Source organism: Equus asinus, chromosome X (assembly GCF_041296235.1).
Source record: "Equus asinus isolate D_3611 breed Donkey chromosome X, EquAss-T2T_v2, whole genome shotgun sequence".
NCBI classification, from domain to species: domain Eukaryota; kingdom Metazoa; phylum Chordata; class Mammalia; order Perissodactyla; family Equidae; genus Equus; species Equus asinus.
Genome location: NC_091820.1, coordinates 107,190,769 through 107,215,359, shown reverse-complemented (window position 1 = coordinate 107,215,359; position 24,591 = coordinate 107,190,769). Strand labels below are relative to the sequence as shown.

Genomic DNA, 24,591 nt, shown 5'->3' with positions numbered 1-24,591 from the left:
ATCATTTAACTTCTCTGGCCTCTGTTTTCTCATCTGAATATAAGCCATGGTGATAGATGGTGGAAACCAAGTATATGTTGGTGTGTGTAAATTTGTACATATATCTCATTGTCTTTTGGTGGTAAGTATCAAGAGAATCAGGAGGGCCTAGGAGCTCCTGAAGAGCATCCCACCCACTTCTAAGGAATAAAGTGGGATTGGAGGGTAGGAGGTATTAGTCATTCAACCCTCCTGTGGATGCTCAAAGAAGGACAAATCTATATTCTAAAGGTATGATTCTGCTACAAGTGGCTCTCTTTTCCCTAGGCTTGTTTGACTTTGCTCATCTAGCAATGATTAATCTCTAATTATGGAATCAGTCATCTTCCTTATCTAGCATTTTTGCAGGAAGAACAGTGTACATTGTCGGTGGAATTAGTGCTGACTCATTGAGAGGAAACTTGAACTCCAGGGCAGTCTGATAATAACTAAAGCATGTGGGATGAGCTGTCGACATCTGGACAAGATGAAGCAACATAGGATTAAAGATGTGTGATCGCCCCATCAGAACAGCATTCAGAAAACTGTGGCAGCAGCTCATGAGGGTAGAAGAAGTGCTGTGGTACCTCAGAGCAGCTTATATTAGCAGAACCTCCAGATGACCAGAGAGGGTCCTCCAGTGCTTATATACTCTTGTTTACAACTGTAAGGACTTTGAAGGCCTCAAAGGGCAACATTGAAGTGTAGTCACATTGTATTTTGTCACTATGAAAAATTTCTATTTCAGCATTTGGTGGTTGTAATATTTGCAAGTGGGGTGGTTCAGTATGTTTTTTTCCCCATGTGTCTGGTCGGAGACTTTAGCCAAGGGAAGTGCTACATGGCTTAAATGTATCCCTTCACAAGAATGAGCTTCTGACTCAGGCTATGTAGAAAATGAGGGGTTGCACTGTGTAAGTGCATACTTCTTTGATTACTTGGCAATTTGGGCTTAAAAGATAATGAACTTATAAAGGATGTTGATACACAATGCTAAATACTCCTCTAATTAGGTTACAGGTTCTGTTTAAATAAGAAAGTGCTTTATTTTGTTCTCATATAACTGTCTGGAGGTAGCTAATCCAGGGCTGCATGAAGAATATGCAGCTTTACTGCATGAGGTTAAGGGCCCTGGGCTACTCTGAACTTGTTCTGCCATGCCTAGGTGTTTCCCTCATCTGCTTGACCAAAGGTGGCTCACTACCAAGATTACCTTCTAATTAGCAGGATGGAGAAAGGGGAAAAGGGGAAGGAGAGAAAAGATCCATTCTCCTGAAAGGCATGACCCAGAGATTGGAGATAACACTTCCATTCACATCTCTTAGGCCAGAACTTAATCACATGTCACATATAACTGAAAGGATATTCAGAAATGTCATCATTTTGTGTGGCCATATGCCTAGCTAGAATTTCGGGATTCCGTTGCTAGTGAAGAAGAGAATGAATATTAGGGGACAGCTAGTAATCTCAGCTGCGCCACCTCCAGAAAAGATTGTACCAATTTGCGTTTCTACCAGTAGCCTGAGAGAAGGCTCACACTTTATTTATTAATTTTGTTTGTATTATAATTTATTGAACTGTAAGTTTCTATAATTTAAGTGTGCAAAAGACTTTATTTTTTAGAGCAGCTTTAGGTTCACAGCAAAATTAAGAGGAAGGTGCAGAGATTTCCCATATTCCCCCTGTTCCCACACATACATAGCCTCCCCTATTATCAACATCCTTCACCAGAGTGGTACTTTTGTTACAACTGATGAACCTACATTGACACATTCTTATCACTCAAAGTTCATATTTTACATTAGGGTCCACTCTTGGTGTTGTACATTTTATGGGTTTGGACAAATGTATAATGACATATATCCACATTTATAGTTCATACTATACTTGGGTATTTTCACTGCCCTAAAATTCCTCCGTGCTCTGCCTATTCATACCTCCCCCTCACTCCAACCCCATGGCAACCACTGATCTTTTTACTGTCTCCATAGATGTGCATTTTCCAGAATGTCGTGTAGTTGGACTCATATAGCCTTTTCAGATTAGCATCTTTGACTTTGGAATATATGTTTAAGATTCCTCTATGTCTTTTGACGGATGGACAGCTCATTTCTTTTTTCTTTTTAGCCTTGAATAATATTCCAGTATCTGGATGTGCCACACTTTATTTATACATTTACCTACTGAAGGACATCTTGGTTGCTTCCAAGTTTTGGCAATTATGAATAAAGCTACTGTAAACATCCATGTGCAGGTTTTTGTGTAGACATAAGTTTTCAACTCCTTTGAGTAAATACCAAAGAGCACTATTGCTTGGTGGTATGGTAAGAGTATGTTTAGTTTTCTAAGAAATCACCAAACTGTCTTCCAAAGTGTCTGCGCTATTTTGCATTCCCACCAGCAATGAATGGGAGTTCCTGCTGCTCCACATCCTCACCATTGTTTATTATTGTCAGTGTTCCAGATTTTGGCCATTCTAATAGGTGCATAGTGAGTAACTATCTTTTTGTCTGTTCCTTCAATAGACTCGAGGGCAGGGAACACTGTGTCTTGCTTCTTTTCGTATCTGTAGCCTTGAGTGCTAAATGGATGCTCAGGAAATGTCTGTGAAATGAAGATCTGGATGGATGCCTATGACCATGTCAGCACCAATACAGCAATCAAAGGACAGGTTACAAAAACAGAGACTCTGAGGTTCTATTTTCATGAGGAGACTCTAAAGTCAGTTAGGAAACATTGTCTAATTCAGTCTCAAAAGCAGTTATCAAAAACCGTGAGAAAGTGGGAAGTAGACAGACCTACCTTGTAGGATTACAAAGTAAATTTAGAGCTTTAAGCACATGATAATAAAGAAACAGTCCTTTTAAAGCAGGAAATTCATTTTTATTAAGGTCAGTCAGTCCATTGAAAAACAAGAAAGCTCTGCCCACATACAAGTAAAAAATAGGAATTTTTTTTTGTCATAAGCACTTTTAAAAAGTAAGCTTATAAGGTTATAAAACTGGTTTAATCTTCAAGTGATGCAAGAAAAATATTATTCTGAAGCCAAAGAACTGATGAAAGTATTGAGAAGAGAGAATGCTTCAGTATTTTTTTAAATACTGTTTTTTCTCTTTTTGAGGAAGATTAGCCCTGAGCTAACATCTGCTACCAATCCCCCTCTTTTTGCTGAGGAAGACTGGCCCTGAGCTAACATCCATGCCCATCTTCCTCTACTTTATATGTGGGACACCTGCCACAGCATGGCTTGACAAGTGGTGTGTAGGTCCGTGCCCAGGATCCGAATTGGCGAACCCTGGGTCACCAAAGTGGAGTGTGCGAACCTAACCCTTATGCCGCCAGGGTGGCCCCTAAATACTGTTTTTAACTGACATAAAAAGAAAACGAAAACAAAAATGTTTTTTTAATTGTATACTTTTTGTTTGTTTTATTGAGGTAACATTGGTTTATAACAATATATAAATTTCAGCTGTGCATCATTATATTTTAACTTCTGTATAGACTGTATCGTGTTCACCACCAAAAGTCTAGTTGCCATCTGTCACAATACACCTGACCCTCTTTATCCATTTCACCATCCCCCCTCCCCCTTCCCCTCTGGTAACCACCAATCTGTTCTCTGTATCGATGTGTGTGTTGTTTTGTTGTTTTTATCTTCCACATATGAGTGAAATCGTATGGTATTTGTCTTTCTCCATCTGGCTTATTTTGCTTAGCATAATACCCTCAAGATCCATCCATATTGTTACAAATGGCAAGATTTTGTCCTTTTTTATGGCTGATCCAGTATTTTTAAAATAACAGTAGTCTGTGATCTAAAAATATATTAATTTCCACTTAATGGAAAAGATAAACATGAGTAAGAAAGAGAAAAAGAGGGAGAAAATGGAAAAACAAAAGAAGAGAGGGCCAGGAGAGAGAGGGACATGAAGGAGAAGGAGCAAACAGCAAGAGCCTGAAATGATGAAATAGCTACCCTCCATGGTCTGAGTCTCAAATAGGCTGCCCCCATAAGCCAGACTACAAATCCTCTTGCCTAGAGATATGCACTTACTGGAACCCTTTGGGAGTATATATAGTTGTATTGTTTCATCTCTCAGTTTCAATGTTTTCAAAATACAATAAAGGCTATATGTTCGTATTCTGCATTTTGAGATCGAGACTAGAACCAGAATTTCTGATATTCCTTGATTCAGATCTTCAGTCATGTTCCTAGACTAACAGCCAGGTTTTTAAAATGCCTTATAAAAATGTAGTTAAAATTGTTTCTGATGACTTTTGCTGAAGAAGACAAATTTAGAAGAAAAAAAATGAAATCTCAGATTGCGCATAGAAAGTAAAGATGTTCTATAGTCTGGAGAAATGTCAGGTTTTTAAAAATAATATTTCATTGGAAATGCAAGAAGTTGGAGATAGCTTTGCAAAACAATTTGAGTAGATGGAAAGTATTTGTTACACTAATCATTGGTGAAGCTAAACTTTGGTGGTTTCTAATTGCCTCATAAAAATGCTCTGCCTTTGCATGGTGCACTTTAATAAGTACAATCCTAGAATACTCTGGCCTGCATCCCTCAAATAAGAACATCTGTCATTACTAAACAAGCATGGCAAAAATCTAAGGGAGAGCAGGATCAAGCCTTTATGTGAGATATTCTTCATTCATGTTTTCAAGAGGGAAGAAATAAGTGATTTCTTCTAGCAAGAGCACCTTATGTCCCTTCATAGTAAAATTCTCAAGAGAGTTATCTATATACTCATTGTCTTTAATTTTTACCCTTCTATTCTTTCCTGGACTCGCTTTAATCTGAGTTTTGCTCCAGACATTCCACTTATTTCCTTATCAACGTCATCACTTATCTTCAATTTACCAAATCCATTAGACCATTCTCAGACCTCATCTTACTCGGCCTATCATCAGCTTTTGACATTGTCTTTCACTCTACCCTTGAAACATTTTCCTCATTTGGTTTCTGGGACACCACAAACACTGGATTTTCTTCTTACCTCCCTAGCCTATGCTTAGTCTCCTTTGTTGGTACCTTCTCATCTCTTTGACTTCTGAATATCAGAGGGTCTTGATCTCAGTCCTTGGTCCTCTTTATCTCATTTATACTTTACCCTAGGTGACTTCAATTGATCTTGTGGCTTTAAATACTATCTATATGTTGATAACTCTCAAATATGTATCTATAGTTCTGGTCTTTCCCCTAATCTGCAGTCAAATATCCAACTGCCTCTTCATTGTCTCCTCTTGGATATTTAGTTAGGCAGCTCAAACTGAACCATCCAAAACTGAGCTCTTGTCCATCATCTCCAGGTCCCATAAACAATTGTCCAGTTGCCCATGACAAAAATAGAGGCATCATCCTCTGATACTCCACACTCAGTCCGTCAGTAAATCCTATCAGCATTGCCACTGCTATCAACTTGGTCCAAGTCACCATCAACTCTAGCCTGGATTATTGCTTCTACCCTTTCCTTCCATACAGAGTAGCCTTTTAAAATGTAAGTTACATCATGTCACTCTACTCACAACTGTCCAGTTGCTTCACATTTTACTAAAATCAAATGAAAATTTGTTACCATAGCCTACAGTCTGCTTATATTTGTGAGATCATCTAACTTTTTCTGTTTCCTATCCTACGGGTCCTGCTATTCCTAGAAGTACTACACTGATTCCTACCTCAGGGTTTTTGAATGTTCTATTCCTTCTACCTGGAAGATTCTTCCCCTGTATCTTCACCTGTTTCATTCCCTTGATTCATTGAGGTCCTCGATGTCACTTTTTCAGAGAGGCATTCCCTGACCCCCCCTATCGAAAATGAACCCCCATTACTCTTTTTTATATTATCCTGCTTTATTTTTCTTTATAGAACTTAGAATTATCTGATAAGCTTATTGTCTGTCTTCCACACCAGAAAGTTAGTTCTAAGAGCGCAGGTTCTTTGTCTTGCTCACTGTTGTATCCCCAGTACCTGGAACACTGCCTAGCATGTAGTAAGCTTCCAAAAGATAATTATTGAATAATGAATACACATTAGAAATATTTATGTGTTTTTCTTAACATTCTTTTCCATAACTGATAATACTATATGTGATATAACACCATAATCTCACGTATTTACAGATTATACCTTCCAGACATGAAAAAGCATACTGGTAGAATAATAACCTTGAAGAAATATAAAACCTGCTATTTTACATTTGGCATTCTGTTTTTACTTAGTATGAAGGGGATGGGGCACATTTTATCATTTACTTTTGAAGTTGTTACTCGAAGTGAATGTTTTGGGTATACAGTGTTTGCTTGCTAACAAGTATTTGAAGGCATCTGGGAGTGAGGAGAAGGGTGTTGAACAAAAAAGATTGTTTTGCTAGTTCCAGAGCAGCTGTGCTTTTCAAGATACTGCATCCCTCTTCAGCTGTGACTCCAGTTGAATAAAATGTAAGGTATATTTAATAACAACAATTTGACTTGTTTAAAAAATTGATGCCCTGGGGGATTTTTTTAAAGGGTTGTAAAAGCCTGTGAGTGGTTTGTTGTATGGGATTATGAACTAATAAAACTCTGATCTGCTCAGATTAGGGACAGATTCTGAAAAGTGCAAACTGCTTCATCAATTAACACTGTAAACCTGGCATTGCTGTGGTAGCTCAAAACCAAATTCTCCAGCTTTGACAGTGTTTCAGGAAACTTGTTAGCTGGATGAACCCAGGATGCCATACAGGAAACCATCTGAAAAAAGAGTTAGGGAATAAGATGACTACGTATGTTTTACGAGATTTATTGAACATATTTCATAAATTTCAATAAACAATGTTAGTATGTAATGTAGACAGCGACACAAGTATAATCATGTTATGTATAATTGGATGTTAAAGTGATATTTGTTAAAAAGAGATCCTACCTGTATTTCATTTGTCTACAGTGATTTTCATCATTCAACATGTGCCTAACTACTTTGTGTATTTTTGTGGGGAATGACTTACACATGACTAGTGGCAAGCACGATAAATCTGTCTGTTTCAAAGTCTTTTTGTGTTTGAAAGTACACGAAGTCATCTTTGGCATTCTTTGTGAACTACTCCACTGCAGGACATATTATTTGTTAGTTATTATCTAAATTAGATTTGCCTCACCACTAGTTCATACGCTGATTGTACTGTTATTGAGTCATGTATCGATCTCAACATTTTGTCAGGCCTCAAGATCTGGCAGGTTCCAGAGGTGCTGATTATGATGCTGAGTCATGGCTATACTCCAGAGAGGTATGAATAGACATTTGCATATGTTGGATGGTCTCCTTGAAACAAGATTAGTTATTCAGCAAGCCAGTGCTTTTGAGTCACATCCTAAAACCGTGGACTGATACACAGCAGATTAACTGATGAAACAGAATGATATCCCAGGGATAACCTGTATGAGAGGAAGTTGAGCTTCACTAAAGTGAGGTTAGTTGAAAGACAGTATTATATGTTAAAAGGAGCATTATCTTTTAGAATCAGATTTACATATCTTGTCTTGCTTAAGTTGTATGACCTTCAGTAATTTGCTTACATTTTCTAAGCCTCATACGACTCATTTGTAATATTGGGATAATGATAGTAGTAACTAGCAATGTTTGTGAGACTTAAAGGTGCTACTCTATATCAAGCATCTGGCACAGAGCTTAATGCCTGGTAAGAGCTTAATAAACTATAGTCCCTATTATTATCATTTTCTAAATCCCCTGGCAAAGTTGGTGCTAGAGTCCAGATCTCCTACTCAATGCCTTCTCATGTAAGACTTTCTAAATTTATCATTTCACCCACAGATGACATTTAAGCTTTTGCAGTTACCCCTCTTTTCCATTTTATTCTCCTCAAGCTCTACTTCTTCTCTATTTTCCCGTTTTCTTTTTCTCCAAGTCCTATTATAATTGCTTTGGCTGATATTTTTAGATATTTTAAATAATGTGAATGGAAAGTATCAAATTTTATAACACTAATTTTTTTTTAAGATTGGCACCTGAGCTAACAACTGTTGCCAATCTTCTTCTTCTTCTTTTTTTTCTTCTTCTCCCCAAAGCCCCCCAGCACACAGTTGTATATTCTAGTTGTGAGTGTCTCTGGTTGTGCTATATGGGACGCCACCTTAGCATGACCTGACGAGGGGAGCCACGTCCGCGCCCAGGATCCGAACCAGCGAAACCCCAGGCTGCCAAAGCGGAGCGCACGAACTAAATCACTCCGCCATGGGGCCAGCCCCTAATCTTTCTTTTTATCTAATGGCAGCAGAAATAACATGGCCATACTTCTTTGGGGTGGTTTTTTTAGAAGTCACTTTAGTGATGTTGCAAAACTCCATTCATCATTTTCTAATAAATAATTATTTTTTCTGCAACTTAGTCACTACCTTTGCAAACAAAACAAGAACCTGAGGTCATTTCAGATACTTTGGAAGAATCTTTTTTTTCTTTGTTAAGGTAGAGAAGGAACTTTTCTACAAAACTGTATTATGTAAGCGACTGCATTCTTAGTCTTGCAACCTTTTATTGCCCCTTACTTCTTTTACCATTCCTTTCAGTATGGATTTTGCCAGCTGTGGGATCTTGTACAAATCACATCACTTCTCTAAGCTCCAATGTTACTGACTGTAAATATGCAATACTAACTTTATACACCTATAGATTTGTTAAAATAATTCAATAAATTATTTGTAAACTATAAAAAACTAAGAAAATGCAAGAAATTATTGTTATTAAGACAAAGATCAGGGGCTGGCCGGTGGCATAGTGGTTAAGTTTGCGGGCTCCACTACAGCGGCCTGGGGTTCACAGGTTTGGATCCTGGCCTGCTGGCTATTTCGGGAACAGCTATGTAATTTTTTCAGTGTGCCTTATTATCAGACAGGAAGGGAAGTATTAGAGATTCTAATTAATGCCTCTAAAGTGGAGAAGAGAAAAATAGAAGGCCTGTGATAATTGCCTATGATAATCCATTTCTTGAGAAACCATATTATTGGTAAGTACCTGGACGTTCTCCAATAATGCAAGGATTATCCCATCCAACTCTTAGAACGAAGAGATTATGTAGCATGGCTTTGAGAAGGTGGGGAATTGAGGCTGAAAACAGGAAATAGCTTTAGGCCTGCCATTCCAAAGGAGATTCTCAGTGGGAAACTGTCTAAGCAATAGTGTTGTGTGAAACTGATTGGGTAGAAACAGGAGGCTGCCCTCCACATTGATCTTAGGCGTGGAAAATGCTAGTATAGTGGTTATCATCGAGGACTCTGGTACTAGACTGTCTGGATTCAAAGGTAAGCTTCACCATTTATGATCAGTGTGACTTGTGGGAATTTGTTGAATTTTACTATGTTTCTGCTTCTGATCTTTAAAATGGTAATAAAAATAGTACATATGCCCAAGGCTGACTATGAATATTATATGAAATAATGCATGTAAAGTGCATAAACTGAATAAATAGTAGGAAATATTATTATTAATACAGACATTATGACTCATCACTCGCATCTTGTGTCTTAGACAAGATTTAGCTGAAATAGTGTCTGGCAAAAAATATAGGTGCCCAGTGAATGTTTATTGAATTATTACTCTGCCAAGAATGTCGTGATGGTAAAACTGTGTGGTAGAGTTGATGGTTTGGGTGGTGACAGTAGGTTGAGGAAGATTCCCGGGGAGGCTTCTGGTATTATAGGTGCAAGATAGACTCCTTATAAGAAGAAAATTTATTTGCTAGTCAGTGAAAAGGGTTCAAGAGAGCTGGTTTTCAGTCCTACCTCTGCCACCAATAAGTTGTGTGACCTTGCACAACTCACCTTCCTTGCTGGGTATTTCTTCATTTTTCAAAATAAGGAGTTAAGACCAGATGAATAGTTGTTAACTGTGGCCTTGGAGTGGGGAGTATTTCAGAAACTGTTTCAAATTCCGTATGTCTGCCTTTCTATCCCCCATCTTCCCTTTCTCTTCAGGTCCCTTCCCCTCTTTTGAAAAACTCTGTCCTTCCTGGTAACCATATAGTATATAAAGCACCTCATGGCACTAGTGACAAGCCTATAACCCAGAAGCCAAGGAAAGAATTGTCTTCGTGTTCATTTGGGTAAGAAAGTCTAGGTGGGACCCTAGGTGTAATTCAGGAACTCCTTTTGTGGGTTTATAGATAAGTGACTCAGGAAGCCAGTTATCACATTTCCCGTCTTTGCTTGAATGTGTTGGACTGATCCGGGAAACGCTATTTGATAACCCGAGTCAAATTTCAGTAGCCTATAAGTAGAATAGAAGCAAGTGATTTTTAACTCTTTACTTAGCATTTATGCTGCACATGACACAGGGCTATGAATGCTATGAAATATTTAGGGACAGATTGATAAGGGAGAGAAAACTTTAAGATCTCTGAGAGAGCATCTTAAGGGAAGCCTGATTGTCTTAGTCCTTATAGGTAGAATGAAAGGATTTCTCTTTGTCAGACTTACTGCCTTGGATCCAAAAGTAACTAGTGTGTTCATCTCAATGTATGAGATCAGCTCTGTGGAAGATGTGTGGCCTTCTGTTGACCAAACCTATTACTTATAGATGCTTTAGAGGGCAGCAATGGGCTGGTGAGCAGGGAAGGAGGAATTGAGGAGAGAGATTTATTGGATGTCTGTAAGAGAAATGACATCTTTTATGATTTTATGAGACATAGACAAAAATGACACAGTGTTGATTCAGCCTGGCTAGCTACTTGAAGGAAGACTTAAGTGCTGGAATCCCAGAGGAAAAGCTTTCATAATCCTGAGTCAAACGTGTGGGATCCAGCATGCTAGGGTGGAAGTGCACTGGGTTGGGAATCATAACTCTGTCCTACTTCCAGCTCTGTTACTAACTCGCTGTGCAATCTTGGGCAAGTCTCAATTTTACTTCCCAATATATAAAGGAGGACTGGACTAGCATTGTCTACAATATACCTGCTGGCTCTAACAGTCTGATCCCAAGATTGTATTATGTAATAATGGGAGCTTACCAACATTAGAGCATTACAGATGGACCAGGTAGGATAACGATGGTGGGGCAAGGAGAGAGGGTCTGTCCTGCCTAATTGATTTATGTTGGAGAAAAGAAAGGTAGTCCCTGAATGTTAGAATAAGTGACCTTTAATCCTTAACTTCCTGTGAAATTGTTGGTTCTGGGAATATAGACTCAAAAAGAAGTATAGAACTGGGAGTGGTGATTTTTTTTTGAAAGGAGAGTATTTTTGATTAAGTAGGTATGTGGATACATGAATCCTTTAAGTTTTGATCATAAAATCAATATTATTCAAAAATAAAAAGATGATTAAATTGTATTTTGTGGCAGTGAAGTGCTGTTTTAAGTAAGGGGTGATAAGTTTGGATTTGTCCTTTAGAAAGGTCATTCTTACTGTATGTGGTGTAGAGAATGTTTTGGAAACAGGAAAGACTGGATAAGGAGATCCCTGATGATGAGATCCTCAACTTAGGAAGGGGTAATGATAATGCAGAGATTGGAAGAGAGACTGAGGACTTGAGAAAGACTCTCAGGTTTCTGGCTCGGGCAATTGGGAAGATGATGATGTCATTTACTGATACAGGAAATACAGGGAAGAGTGGAACATATAGGAGAGCAGAAGATGATAATTTAACATTTCTTATGAAGATATGAAGCAAAGTTCTCAGTTATCTGAGGCTTTTGTGTCATTTCTGAGTTTTCTCAGTAGTCAGATAACTTTCAAATACTTTTAATCTCAGAAAAGAGTATATGTATCTATCAGTGTGTTTTCTTTGTTGCTAGGGGAGAGGTTGCTATGGAGACTAATGATGTCATAAAGCCCCCTGTGAACCAATAAGCACGCTCTGGTGGCTCTGGCTCAGTCTTCAGGCAGAAGGCTATTTGAAGCCAACCTGTACTGGCCAGAGCATGCGATGCGTGGAAAAGTATGTGTGTGGTGGGGGGTGGGGGGGAGAGGTAGAGGGATGCAAGTTTTGTTTGTTTTGCTTTGTTTTTACTCTTATAAGAAGGGTGAGACTAGAAACCTCCCTTTCCAATTATGTTGGTTCCGCACTTGATTTTTCTTGTTTCCATGGTTTAAAGGTACAGTTTTCTCAATTCTTGGTAGCGAGCAAGCATAGAATTTCCATGCGAAGACTAATGTACTTTTAATAACATTTAGTCATTTGGTTATTTGAAGTAAGATAAAGTTAAAATATTATATTTTTTCTTCTTAGAGTGGAAATTTCAAGATATTAAATCTTGGAGAAATGGCTTTCACTCGTTTGGATAGCAGATGCCTCTATACCCTTCTTATTTGCATGGCATTTGGCTCTACTTTGTCTTCAAACGCCGAGATAAACGGTAAACCAACAATGGAGTAGTTTTAAAGTTGGAGATATTAACTGTCTTTTCAACCTATCCTATGAAAATGCGTAACAAGTAGATGGATTGTTATTGGAAATATTTCAGGAAGTCCATGCAGAAAAGATATATTCTTACTAGTCAGTCTCATGTATAAGGTAACTGATGATAACAAACATTTTGTGGGATAAAAGCCAAACTAAAAGATGCTTTCCATACCTTTTTGTATAGTCTTTTCTAAAAAATAGATTAATTATCTGAACTTCATTGCCTGGTACCCAACTAACTGTAAATTTTCCTTAATTAGTATCTTTAACTTTTAAGACAATTATATAAATAAGAAAAAATGTACAGAGATTTAAATTAAAATTTAAAAATAATTACAGAATTATTAAATCGCATCTAATGAACTTTTATTATTGTAGAAGGTAATTAGAACAATGCGTTTGACAAAGATTTCTAACTATAAGAGTTGAAATAATAGGATTGTCATTTCATCCTCGATAGGGGCCTTCTTTTCATTGGTACATGGGGGTCCCATGCTAAATCATGATTTGTGCCACAATTTCTGTCAGTGGGTTCTTTTCCTCACCTCAGTAATTATTATGAAGTGAAGTATTAAAATGAACAGGGCAGAAATGAGAGGAAATTATTAGCAGAAAAGCAACGTGAGAGCAGTACTATAGTACTACTAGATTTGCTAGCAGCAAAGTTTATAGAATTATTTGTTTATTTTTGTTGCTTTTTAAATCACCAGATGGGGGAGCCATTGCCTCCCACTACTCTCTCCCCCAAAATAAGACGAGCTGTTTTCTGATATCTTTCTATTCAGCTGCCTGTCACTTTTTCTTGAGTCCTTCCAAAGAGTGGCCCTGGTTTGCCATACTCTAGGGATAGCTCTGAACTTTAGTAAGCTAGAGGATTCAATTAATCAGAATAGACCAACAAGATCTGCCTGTTCTCCAAATTCTTAAAGCACTTAGCCATAAGCCATAATTAGTGGCAGCCACTAATTGACTTTGTTTCTGTGGATTTACCTATTCTGGATATTTCATATAAATATAATCATACAATATGTGGTCTTTTGTTATTGGCTTCTTTCACTTAGCATAATGCTTTCAAGATTCTTCCATGTTGTAGCATGTATCAGTACTTCATTCTTATGGTTGAATACTATTCCATTGTATGGGTGTACCACAGCTTATTTATCCGTTCATAATTGATGGACATGTGGGAGTAATCTGGATTTAGCAATCTCTGTCATAAGATACTGGAAAAGAGTAAAAATATTTTATTGATTTTGTTTCAGTTAATGCTCCTCAGGACTTTGAGATAGTAGATCCTGGATATTTAGGTTATCTCTATTTGCAATGGCAACGTCCTCTGTCTCTGGATAATTTTAAGGAATGCACAGTAGAATATGAATTAAAATACCGAAACATTGATAGTGAAAACTGGAAGGTAAGTAAAGCATGCACTTGTGATATCATAGTGATTAGGAGTTTTCTTGTGATTCGTGCTGTCAGCGTCCACTCTAATTGCCATATCTCAATAGCTATTATTAAGATATAGCAAGCTGCCTTGCCTGTTGCTATCTGCTGTGCATCCTGCCACATCTATTTTCACCCCACCCATTATTAAGACTACCATTGGAAGTATAGGAAAAAAAAATACTTGGTCCAGTGGAATGTAGATTTGAAGAGTACTTACACATTTTACCATATTTTGCAATTACTTATATACCTGTATATGGGTCTTATATATGCTACTGGACTGTGAGCTTTTTCTCTGTGGGAATCAAGCCTTATTTATCTTTGTACTCTCCCTACAGAACACAGCATGGTTCTTTGCATATATTGTAGTAAGTGCTTACTGGAAGTTTATTGTATTATTAACTAATTACATGGTCAACAGGCATGTTTATTCAAAGATTTCTGTCGTACAAGGCATTCTGTTACCTTCCTAATCCAGCTGGGTAGCTTCGAGGGATAATTCAAATCAAATATTTATTAAGTAACTTTTTGTGCCAGGCAGTCTGCCAGGTATCAGGAATACAAGGATAAGTGATATTTGATTTTAGTCCTCCAAGGAGCCCACAATTTATCTGGCTTTCCCCAGTTACCACCAAGATCTTACTTTATATGATTTCTGAAGAGTTTATATGATATTTGAAAGGTGATAAATCATTTGTCATGTAATACGTATATGGTATGTGAAAATTATCTCTTGAGTTCAAGTTGGTTATAGCTCAAGTTCTGCCATAAAGCCTTTTTTCTCTTGTAGATTTTTTTTGTGTTTTTTGAATGAGATATTAAGATTCAAGTGAACTCATCAATGACATCATATACAGAAGTGAGCTCTGCCAGAAATATATCTGGGGCATTGTATCAGATAATCATCAGGAATTTCTTAGATATTGTGAACTCTCCAGAGTATTAATGACTTCTTAGCCTTCTTAACTGTGGCTGATGATGCCATTACTGTTTCTAAGCTTGACTTTGTCTCATCTGTTTATCAAACAGACCGTCATTACTAAGAATCTATGCTACAAAGATGGGTTCGACCTTAACAAAGGTGTTGAAGCAAAGATACGCACACTTCTGCCAGGGCAATGCACAAATGGGTCAGAAGTTCAAAGCTCGTGGGCAGAAGTTACTTATTGGACATCACTACAAGGTTAAAACAAAGCTCTCTTTTCATATTTAATACTTTTAGAATGATCCATATGAGGAATAAGTCCCTTAACTCTTATATGCCAGGTTATATGTACAGTTGAGAGTGTGGCACAAAATAGAGTCCTTCTTAGGAGTGGGTGACTGTCCTTTTTGAATTCTTTAAATCGGCAAATGCATTTGGCAAAACCTACCTCTTATTAGGTTAATATAGTTCCCAGTTTTGGGGTCACAGTAGTAAATATGTATGTGAGTATTTACTCAACTGCTCAGAGCATCCCAGAATTGTTAAGTTAGTACTTTTGCATATGCTTACACTAGTACCAGTAAATGAGCACTCAAAGGTTTTTGATTTTGCATGCCTCACTTACAGTGAAGTGATTTCCAACAACTTTCTTTTGAAATATTCCTGATTATGTTGATTGCTAAATGAAATGGAGAGGTCAAAGGAAATGAAACAAAATTGCATAGTGATTTCCCAAATGAGTCATCACCATGCCTTTCAAACATTCACGATTCATTCATTCCTTAGGAAATCTGGGAACTAAAATTCAGGATATGGACTGTATATATTACAACTGGCAAGATTTGCTGTGCTCTTGGAAATCTGGCATGGGTGTTCATTTTGATACCAATTACAACTTGTTTTACTGGTAAGTATTTTTATAATAAGAATTTCATATTAGGAAAATATCAAAATTGATCCAAAGTATAAGTAACTGTATTTTCACTAAATTAAATTCATTATATTTTTCAGAGTTGTATTTATGATGAAGGTTGTTTACAGTTATTTGTGGTTTTCAATGGGAGTTAGAAGGAAGTAGGAAAGTACTCTATGGGTGATATAAAGAATGCAATCACTGATTCTGTACTGGATTATATTTTGTATCCTTTATATAGATGGAGTTATAACCTAAGCAGTTATAACCTAAAAATGATGATAGCATTGATAAATTGATAGGTAAGTATCAGAATTTATGCATTTAATAAATAACAGAAGCCAATGAAGGACACAGTTACTCTTTCTGAGTTTCAGGCCCAAATTATCATGGCATTTTCCTTTAGAAAATCATATAAGTGATAAGGTATAAACTAATAACAATCCTTAGAACTGGGTTCTGGTCCCTGGTCTGCCATCATTTAAACTGGTGGTCTTGGGCAAGCAATTTCCCTTTTTGCAATCTCAGTTTCCTCATCTGGAATTGGATGGGTCAATTTCTAAGGTCTAAATTATTTGTTCATTAATTCAACAAATATTAAGCAATTATTAAGTGCCAGGCACTGTTCTAGATAAAAAAGACAAAAGTGTGAATAAGGCAAAGTTGGTGCCCTCTTATACATTGTAGGTCATGTCTAACATACTTTATTCTCACCTTACTAAAGTAGTGAGGGAAAAATATTAACATTTTAGAGACTGGAAAATAAGGGTACCGTGAGGCTTCCCGTTGGCACAAAGTAAACCTGTGTAAAGTCAACCCTAGAATCCAAGTCTTTCAAAGTCTAATCAGGTGAAGTAACAAATAGACTACAATTCTGCAAACTCTGCCTAAAGTAAATACTTGGCATAAAGTGAATTCAGTAGAGTCCAGAGACTTGTACAAGCACCTTACCAGCTGCTAGATTGGCCTCACTACAAAAGGAATTTTGGCTACTTTTACAGGTTATGTCACATTTTGCATTGCAAGCTATTCTTTAGGAAAATAAACAGGCATTTGTTGCTTGGGAAATCCCCCTTAATTCCCACTAGTTTTATTACTGGGAAGAGGTTAACTTCCAATTATATGGCAACATTTCTTGTCTAGGAGAATGGGAAATTAGATATTTACTTGCCAAACGGCTCATCTTTTTCTTTTTGACCTCCTCATTGTCTTTTCTGAGGTTTATCTTTTGTTGTGTATTGTGTCCTCAGAGGACTTTCATTCGTTTTATTATACATAATAGTATTTTGTAAGTCTGCTTTTAAATCTGCTTTCTCCAGTACAATGTAAAAAAGGTAGTATTATCCAAGATTATCTATATAAATCCCAGTTTTTCTTAGTAGGAATTGTTTTCCGCTTCACAAATCCTGTTGGTGAGTCAGCATAACCTAAGTAGATGAGTAAGAATCCTTGCCTTGTCTTTGAATTTTGTAAAGACTCTCACCAGATTGGAAGCTTCATGAAATCCTGGACTATGTCTATTTCCTTACTATTGTTTCTCTAGCACTTATCATAGAATCTGGCACATAGTTGGTGCTCAATAAATATTGCATGTTATTAAATAATTTTTTATTCACTTGGTATCTTAAGATAATTGAAAATTGAGCACCATGATACTGGGAGATATTGGTAAACACAATTCTTACAATAATTCTTTTTACAGGTATGAGGGCTTGCACCATGCATTACAGTGTGCCGATTACATCAAGGTTAATGGAAAAAATATTGGATGCAGGTTTCCCTATTTGGAGTCATCAGACTATAAAGATTTCTACATCTGTGTTAATGGATCATCAGAATCCGAGCCTATCAGACCCAGCTATTTCATTTTTCAGCTTCAAAATATAGGTGAGGTAAACAACTTCAAAATGTTTCTGGTTTAGAACCAGAACCATTTACAACCACCTGGAAGAGAAGAGATGGAGATAGAGATACCTACCGAAATGCAAAGCCAGAAGAATGAGGGCCAATAGAGCACACAAGGAAGCTCTTGTTAAATATAAAAGTATAGAAGATAAGGAATTGAGTGAAGGATAAAGTGTTGTTTTCATTTAGAACTCACAATTATTTCCCAGCTTCAAAGAGTTGGTCTGCTACATACTATTTTTATCTAGTGTTAGTGATGGAGTAATTATGGAATTTGCCTATTGAGACCTGGGAGCTCAATAGGCAAATGGTTGGGTATTTTCTGACTCTGTGTTCTCAGTTCTAACAGTTCTAACAGGTTTTAGAGTCAACCATACCTGAGTCTAAATCTTGGATTTACCACTTTCCAGCTGTATTACTTTGGGCAAGTTACTTTTAACATCTGTTTCAGGTTTCTTATCAATAAAATGCAGGTAATAGAGGACCACTTCATAGATTAAATTTTGAGACATGAAAGAGTTTATGATGTAACATTTCTGGTTCAGTGCCTGACATGTCGTAAGTTCTAAATAAGTTGGCTGTTAACAAAAATAGTAGTAGTAATGGTTGTGGTAGTTGTTTCTAATGCTACAAAATGGAAAAATGACTGTAATGATCTTGATCTTCTGACTTCTCTCTTAGGCTTAAAGAATTGTCGGTATGTGACTTAACTGGAAATTGAGTTTCCAAAATAACCAAGTTTCTCAAACTAATCTTGGTTGGCAGGCAACTTTGATTTTAATTTACATTGTAGAGAATAGTCTTGAGCTGCCTGATTTATCCTGGAGGCTTCTGTTACTAGGTATCCCTAGCTTTTGATTAGGGCTACTGCTGAACCTCAGTAATTTCTGTGTTGAAATTGTTTCCTTTTGCTTTTCAGTTAAACCTTTGCCACCAGACTACCTTAGTCTCATTGTGAAGAGTTCAGAGGACATTAGCCTGAAATGGAACATGCCTAGAGGACCCATTCCAGCAAAGTGTTTCATTTATGAAATCAAGTTCACAGAAGATGATACTACCTGGGTGGTATGAACATTGCATTTATTTGGGAAAATCATAAACATAACTTTTTAAATAAAATAGCAAACATGAGAACCAAAATCAGTTGCTATCCACATGAGGAATAGAACATGACGTGTATCTTAGTTTAATTTCCAGAATACCAAGCAATCTAGTGGATAAAGACGCTTACAGTCTGAAAATGTAATTAGTCACACCAATTTTAAAACTACATAGGACCTTAGAGATAATCTAGTCACTTGTTTCCAATATTGTGTTAATAAGTTAATTTGCTAAGCACATGCATAAGATGGGTTGTAAAGAGGCCTCAGGTAAAAAGAAAACAAAAAACACAAACAAACATAAAAACCAATTCTTGAGGAACGACCGTCAGGTCAAAATTAGAGTAGAATCTGGCGGGGCTACTTGAGAATTGCTAGTAGCGGGGAAGAGGGACTAAGTGGGGAAGGAGACAATGGTTGCAAGACTGATTACCTCCCAGCACCAACAGTGTGGTGATGCCTTTAGCCCCACATTGTTATATGTTAATTTTATTTATTGGTTTCCAACTTAGTGGTGGAGACAAGTAGGTGAATCATTCATTCTAATCAGTTCATGTCATATACAGATGAGAGAATTGGGAGTTGAACTGATTTACAAGTCCCAAGGAAGTGAATGGACTTACAATGAAGTTACACAGCTAGAACTAGAATCTAGATCTTACTCCCAGTCCACTTTAACCTATACGATATTATGCTGGTTCCCAAGAAGAGTTACAACAAAAGAAAAGATGTTATTTTGAATAAGAAATACTCTTCAGCTCTTTGAAATGCAAAACTGAAACAGTTGCTTTGGTGATTTTGTTTTTCTTTGAGATCATCTAGCTTTGTGTATTCTCATATCTGAAAGGGTAGTTTCATGCCAAGCCCTGAGCACTGTTACGTGGGTCTTAATGGTGGTTAACCAAAATAAGAAAAAGAAAAAAAAAAGCTTTATGTGTATGAACTCTATAGTTTCCATAGAAACAACATTCACATGATGGCTCTTTTTGCTACCTCACTGTATGAAGCAATTTCAGTTTATGCAATCTGGGAAATTTGACATTAATCCAAATACTGGGTGTCATAAACACCAAAGCTACCTAGGAATTTTGTCCTGTCGCATGTGCCCTTTACTTCAAGTGATCCATTATCACTATAGAAAAATTTAAAAATATAGGTAAGAGAAGAAAAAATGAAAAAAATAATCCACCATAAAGAGAGATAATCACTGTTAGGATTTTGGTATATACCTTTCTAGACATTTGATGCATATATTTTATGTAGCAAAACCCACTTTGAAAGTGACAAATCAAACGGGATCTGTCTAGCTGCAATTAGACCAAATAATAGCATCTTATTTTTTCCTTGGCTTTCAGACTACCACAGTTGAAAATGAAATATACATTGCAAGAACATCAAATGAAAGCAAACGATTATGCTTTTTAGTAAGAAGCAAAGTGAATATTTATTGCTCAGATGATGGAATTTGGAGTGAGTGGAGTGATGAACAATGCTGGAATGGTATGAGATAAAAGAACAGTAACTAAATAACGAGCTATTTGCTAGCAAAATTAATTTTCTTTCAGTGTATTTTGTAATTATGGAAATCAAAAGGCTCTTGCATATAGTCTATAGACAATATAAATTAGTAAGCACCTCAATCAAACATAGATTTATGGAAAATCGAATATTCAGTTTTCACTAGGAGGAGTTAAATTAGTTTGAGTCTTGTTATAGTTCTATTATCATCATTCTTGCTTTTCTGTCAATAAAGAGAATATGCTAGTTCTTTTTGAGGGGAGCCTATTTTAATCAATATTTTCCTATGCTTTCAATTTTCAAGGGAAAAGAAATCTTATGGCAAGGATAGGCCAACATACAATTACTTTGAGTGTCTACTACTGTGCCTAATGAATATTTTTCTGATTAATATGTCACCATTCCATTCACTTCCAACACTGATTTAAAGTGAATAGTGATAAAAGACATATTTCAACTAAATAGCAATATAAACTAAAAAGTCTTGATAATGAGACAAAATATTATTGTGCTTCACAGTATGTTAGCCTTATTAATGTAAATTCCTAATAATTGTTTGAAATTTAAGGAAATTAACTCAGCATTGCTCTTTCAGGTATATAGATACATAAATACACATACAGATGTACATACAGACAGATAATGGCATTTCTATCAACCATTAATCTCCTTTCATGTTGCTCCATTATAATGGAATCCCCGTTTGACTATTGCCTTCCTATTAATTATCTTCCTATTAATATAGTGGTATCATTGTTCTGTTTCATTCTTGAAATATTTATTTAGTACCTACCGTATGGCAGACATTTTCAGGCATTTGAGATACAGTAGTAAAAAAAATCCCTGTCCTCACAGAATTTATATTTTATTCCCAAGTGGAATAGAGATAGGCAATAAACAAACAGGCCAATGTGTCATATAATCACTAAGGGCTATGGAGAAAACTTAGGCAGAGAGAGGAAGAACTCAGTTAACCAAGAGATACATGAAATCAGAAAGAACACTTACTGGCTCCATGTTTCTGTTTTTGTCACCACTGTAAGAAAACTAGAGGGGCTGGCCCGGTGGCACAGCAGTTAAGTTCGCACATTCCGTTTCTTGGCGGCCCGGGGTTGGCCAGTTAGGATCCTGGGTGCGGACATGGCACCGCTTGGCACGCCATGCTGTGGTAGGCGTCCCACGTATAAAGTAGAGGAAGATGGGCACGATGTTAGCTCAGGGCCAGTCTTCCTCAGCAAAAAGAGGAGTATTGGCAGCAGATGTTAGCTCAGGGCTAATCTTCCTCAAAAATAAAAAAAAGAAAACTAGAGACTCTGTGGAACTGACATTGAGAAAGTCATGTCTTGAATTATATCTTGTCCTTAGTCAATGCATAAAGTGGTATGGTGAGTTTTTAGCTACATCCTCAAAATATACATCTTTTTATGTATTTTACATATAATCTTAAGTGATATTGATGACAGATTTCTTTTGCCCTGATTGGTATCTCTTGGTGGAAACTTAATAACTTTGAGATTATGAACAAAGAATTTCCTGAAATGCATGTGGTCTGAGTTCTTTAGTACATTTCTTATTGGATGTTTCAAGTTATAGAAAAACGGAAAATTTTTTTGGAAATGAAAATATATCTGTTTCAGGATTGACTCTATGTATAGGGAAAGGAGCTGGAACCTCAGGAAAAAAGTCTGCTTTCCCACTGTTAATTTTGCATGCAAAAAACCTTAATATTGCTAGTCACTTCTCTGGATTATATGCTTGCAAATCTTAATTGAGCTGAGCATATGAATTTGGTAATTTTCCAGCAGAAAATAAGATGCTTAGGGAATAGAGAAAGAAAAAGGTGGGGTTGGGTGTAGGTTTTTTTTGTAACATTAGTTTATAACATTGTACATCACTATATTTCGATTTCTGTATAGACTACATCATGTTCCAAAGAACAGAAAAACACTAATTCGAGAAGATATATGTATCCCTGTGTTCGTTGGGTGTAGGTTTTAGTGTAGATCTGGATCTAGGATTCAAGATGCTCTATAATACTTCAAAACAAGTGGAAGATACTAGTTTTGGAAAGATAAGCTTTGTCTACTTTTTAAGTTTGTCTAGTGATTGCTCATTTCTTGCTATGCAGAACAACCATTAAAACTTCAACCTAGGGGCTGGCCCTGTGGCTGAGTGGTTAAGTTCGTGCACTCCTCTTCAAGGGCAGCCTGGGGTTCGCTGGTTCAGATCCTGGGCACGGGTCTACACACCACTCATCAAGCCATGCTGTGGTGGCATCCCACATAGAAAAACGAGAATGACTTCCAACTAGGATATGCAACTATGTACTGGGGCTTTGGGGAGGAAGAAAAAAGAGGAAGATTGGCAACAGCTGTTAGCTCAGAGCCAATCTTCTTGACAAGAAGAAAAAAAAGCTTCAACCTGAAAAGAGGAGAAAAACCTCCTCTCTTTAGTCTCTAGAATGTGAGACAACTTTATAAACATGACCTTTAAAGACTAGCTCTATTATTCACACAGGGACTTTTATTGAAGACCAGCTCTTGCTCACTACAGCATTATATGATATGATATAAACATTTGATTTACTGAGAGTTAAGAGATACACGGGACACTTATCTAATCATTTGGCTAATATTTTATTTATTATGAAAAATTCACAAGGTCAAATTTTAAACAAAATCATATGAGAAAATAAGAATTGGGCTTTGGAGAGTTATTTTTCTAAGTAAAATGAAGAGATATCACAGTTCATTAGAGCAGTTCTATATAAAAAGTACACAAATGAAAATACTACACTCAAACATAACTATGGTATATATGCACTGATATATATGGCAGAAGTTGCCGAATTTAACTCAGTTCACCATTTACTAGTTTATTTATAAAATAATTCATTTTCAAAAATAAATGTAAACATCTAACCCTTCCCATTTTTTTGTGATTTTTAATCCTAGGTGACATATTGAAGAAAGCCTCGTTATTTTTCCTGATACCATTTGCACTTATCTCATTACTTGTCTCATTAGTAACTTGTCTGGTTTTGTACAATCAAAAAGATTTACTGAAAACGGTAAGTTATATAACATTACGATGTCTAGTCTGAGACAGTAGATAACAAAAAATGTTCTGCATTTAGAAATGATGGACCTATATTTTATAATTTTGCTTGCACCCTGTGAGTGTACAATTGATGTTGTACGGATTATAATGATGTCTTCAGAAAATACAGTAATTTAAAAATTTAACCCTAAAAAGCTACATTTTGGGGGTGGATTTACTTTTGTTGAACTGTAAGAATAATGCTTAGAACATGAAACACTATTTACCTCTAGATTAGAGTAAAATATAAAGAAAGAGTTATGGGAAAAAAGCAGGATTGGGAGAAAGGAAAGAATAGCTTAAAATGGACATAGACTGAAATATATCACTGGTGTGTCACAGGCAAAAGGTCATAAAAACTAAAAACCGTGCTACCTGCCCACCAAGAGCTCACACTCTAGTTGGGGGAGATGGAATCCATAAACAAAATATAGCCTGCGTTATGAGTTGCTTTTAGATGATTGCTGTTTGAGTTGTACAGATAATATAGAATTTCAGAATATGGAGGGATCACTATGGGTTGGGCTTTAAGGAGGAATTGTAACTGGGAGAAAATATCTTAATGCCAAGTCTTTTAACAATACAGAGTAATGTGAATGTGTATGAAATGTTTCACTTTCTCTGTTGAATGCTTTTTGCCTGTTTCTCTGAGTTATTAATCTAAGTGAAATAGTTTGTGTTATTATGATTGTTAATAATGGCGCTCTTTCTTAATTTCAGGCTTTTCAAACAAAAAAAGAAGTCTTTTCTCATCAGGAGACACAGTGTTGACTCAATTATTTCCGGCCAAATATGAAATATGAGTCTTATTAAACTGAATTTTTGCTCCAACTGTTGACTAAATCTTATTTCAAAAATATTGCTATATTTACATAGACATAAGAGTATTCAAACCCTCAAGTAGTTGTACATTTTCTGGATTCTATTAACAGATTTTTTTCCTCATTAATCCATGGCGAGAGTGCTATACATAGAGAATTCAAGGGGTGGGTCACATTCTATTCAGTGATGTATTAAAAAACAATGTGATTTCACAACTTGCACTAAACTATAAAGATATTGTCGAATCTTGGAAGAGGAGATTCTAGTTTTTTAAAAATTGTGCTTGAGATGAAAGTATTCACCATGAATAAGGTTGTTTGACCTTAAAAGTAACCTGTGGAGAGGATTAATAGGAAGCAAGAAGTTTTAAATACATTCATAGTCTAAATGTGTGCTTCACATTTCATGAAAAAGATGGGAGGAATGCAGTGCTTAAGAGGCTGAAAATAAA

At 36.5% G+C, this 24,591-nt stretch overlaps 1 protein-coding gene across 4 annotated transcripts in view; it reads left to right on the top strand.

Moving 5' to 3' along the window:
- IL13RA2 (interleukin 13 receptor subunit alpha 2) overlaps positions 1–24,149 on the top strand; it is a 47,234-nt gene extending 23,085 nt beyond the window's left edge. For 2 of the 4 annotated variants that reach the window (XM_070502504.1, XM_070502502.1), the window contains exons 2-10: positions 12,239–12,365; positions 13,675–13,826; positions 14,888–15,041; positions 15,570–15,690; positions 17,399–17,583; positions 18,521–18,666; positions 20,057–20,201; positions 23,174–23,289; positions 24,039–24,149. In XM_070502504.1, coding sequence (XP_070358605.1) covers positions 12,272–12,365; positions 13,675–13,826; positions 14,888–15,041; positions 15,570–15,690; positions 17,399–17,583; positions 18,521–18,666; positions 20,057–20,201; positions 23,174–23,289; positions 24,039–24,089 — 1,164 coding nt within the window. In that variant the 5' untranslated portion in view covers positions 12,239–12,271 and the 3' untranslated portion in view covers positions 24,090–24,149. Of the gene's footprint in view, positions 1–7,220; positions 7,288–9,202; positions 9,317–12,238; positions 12,366–13,674; positions 13,827–14,887; positions 15,042–15,569; positions 15,691–17,398; positions 17,584–18,520; positions 18,667–20,056; positions 20,202–23,173; positions 23,290–24,038 lie in introns of those variants that run through there. The other 2 variants (XM_070502503.1, XM_070502505.1) reach the window with 2 other exon arrangements.
- The last annotated feature ends 442 nt before the right edge of the window (positions 24,150–24,591 follow it).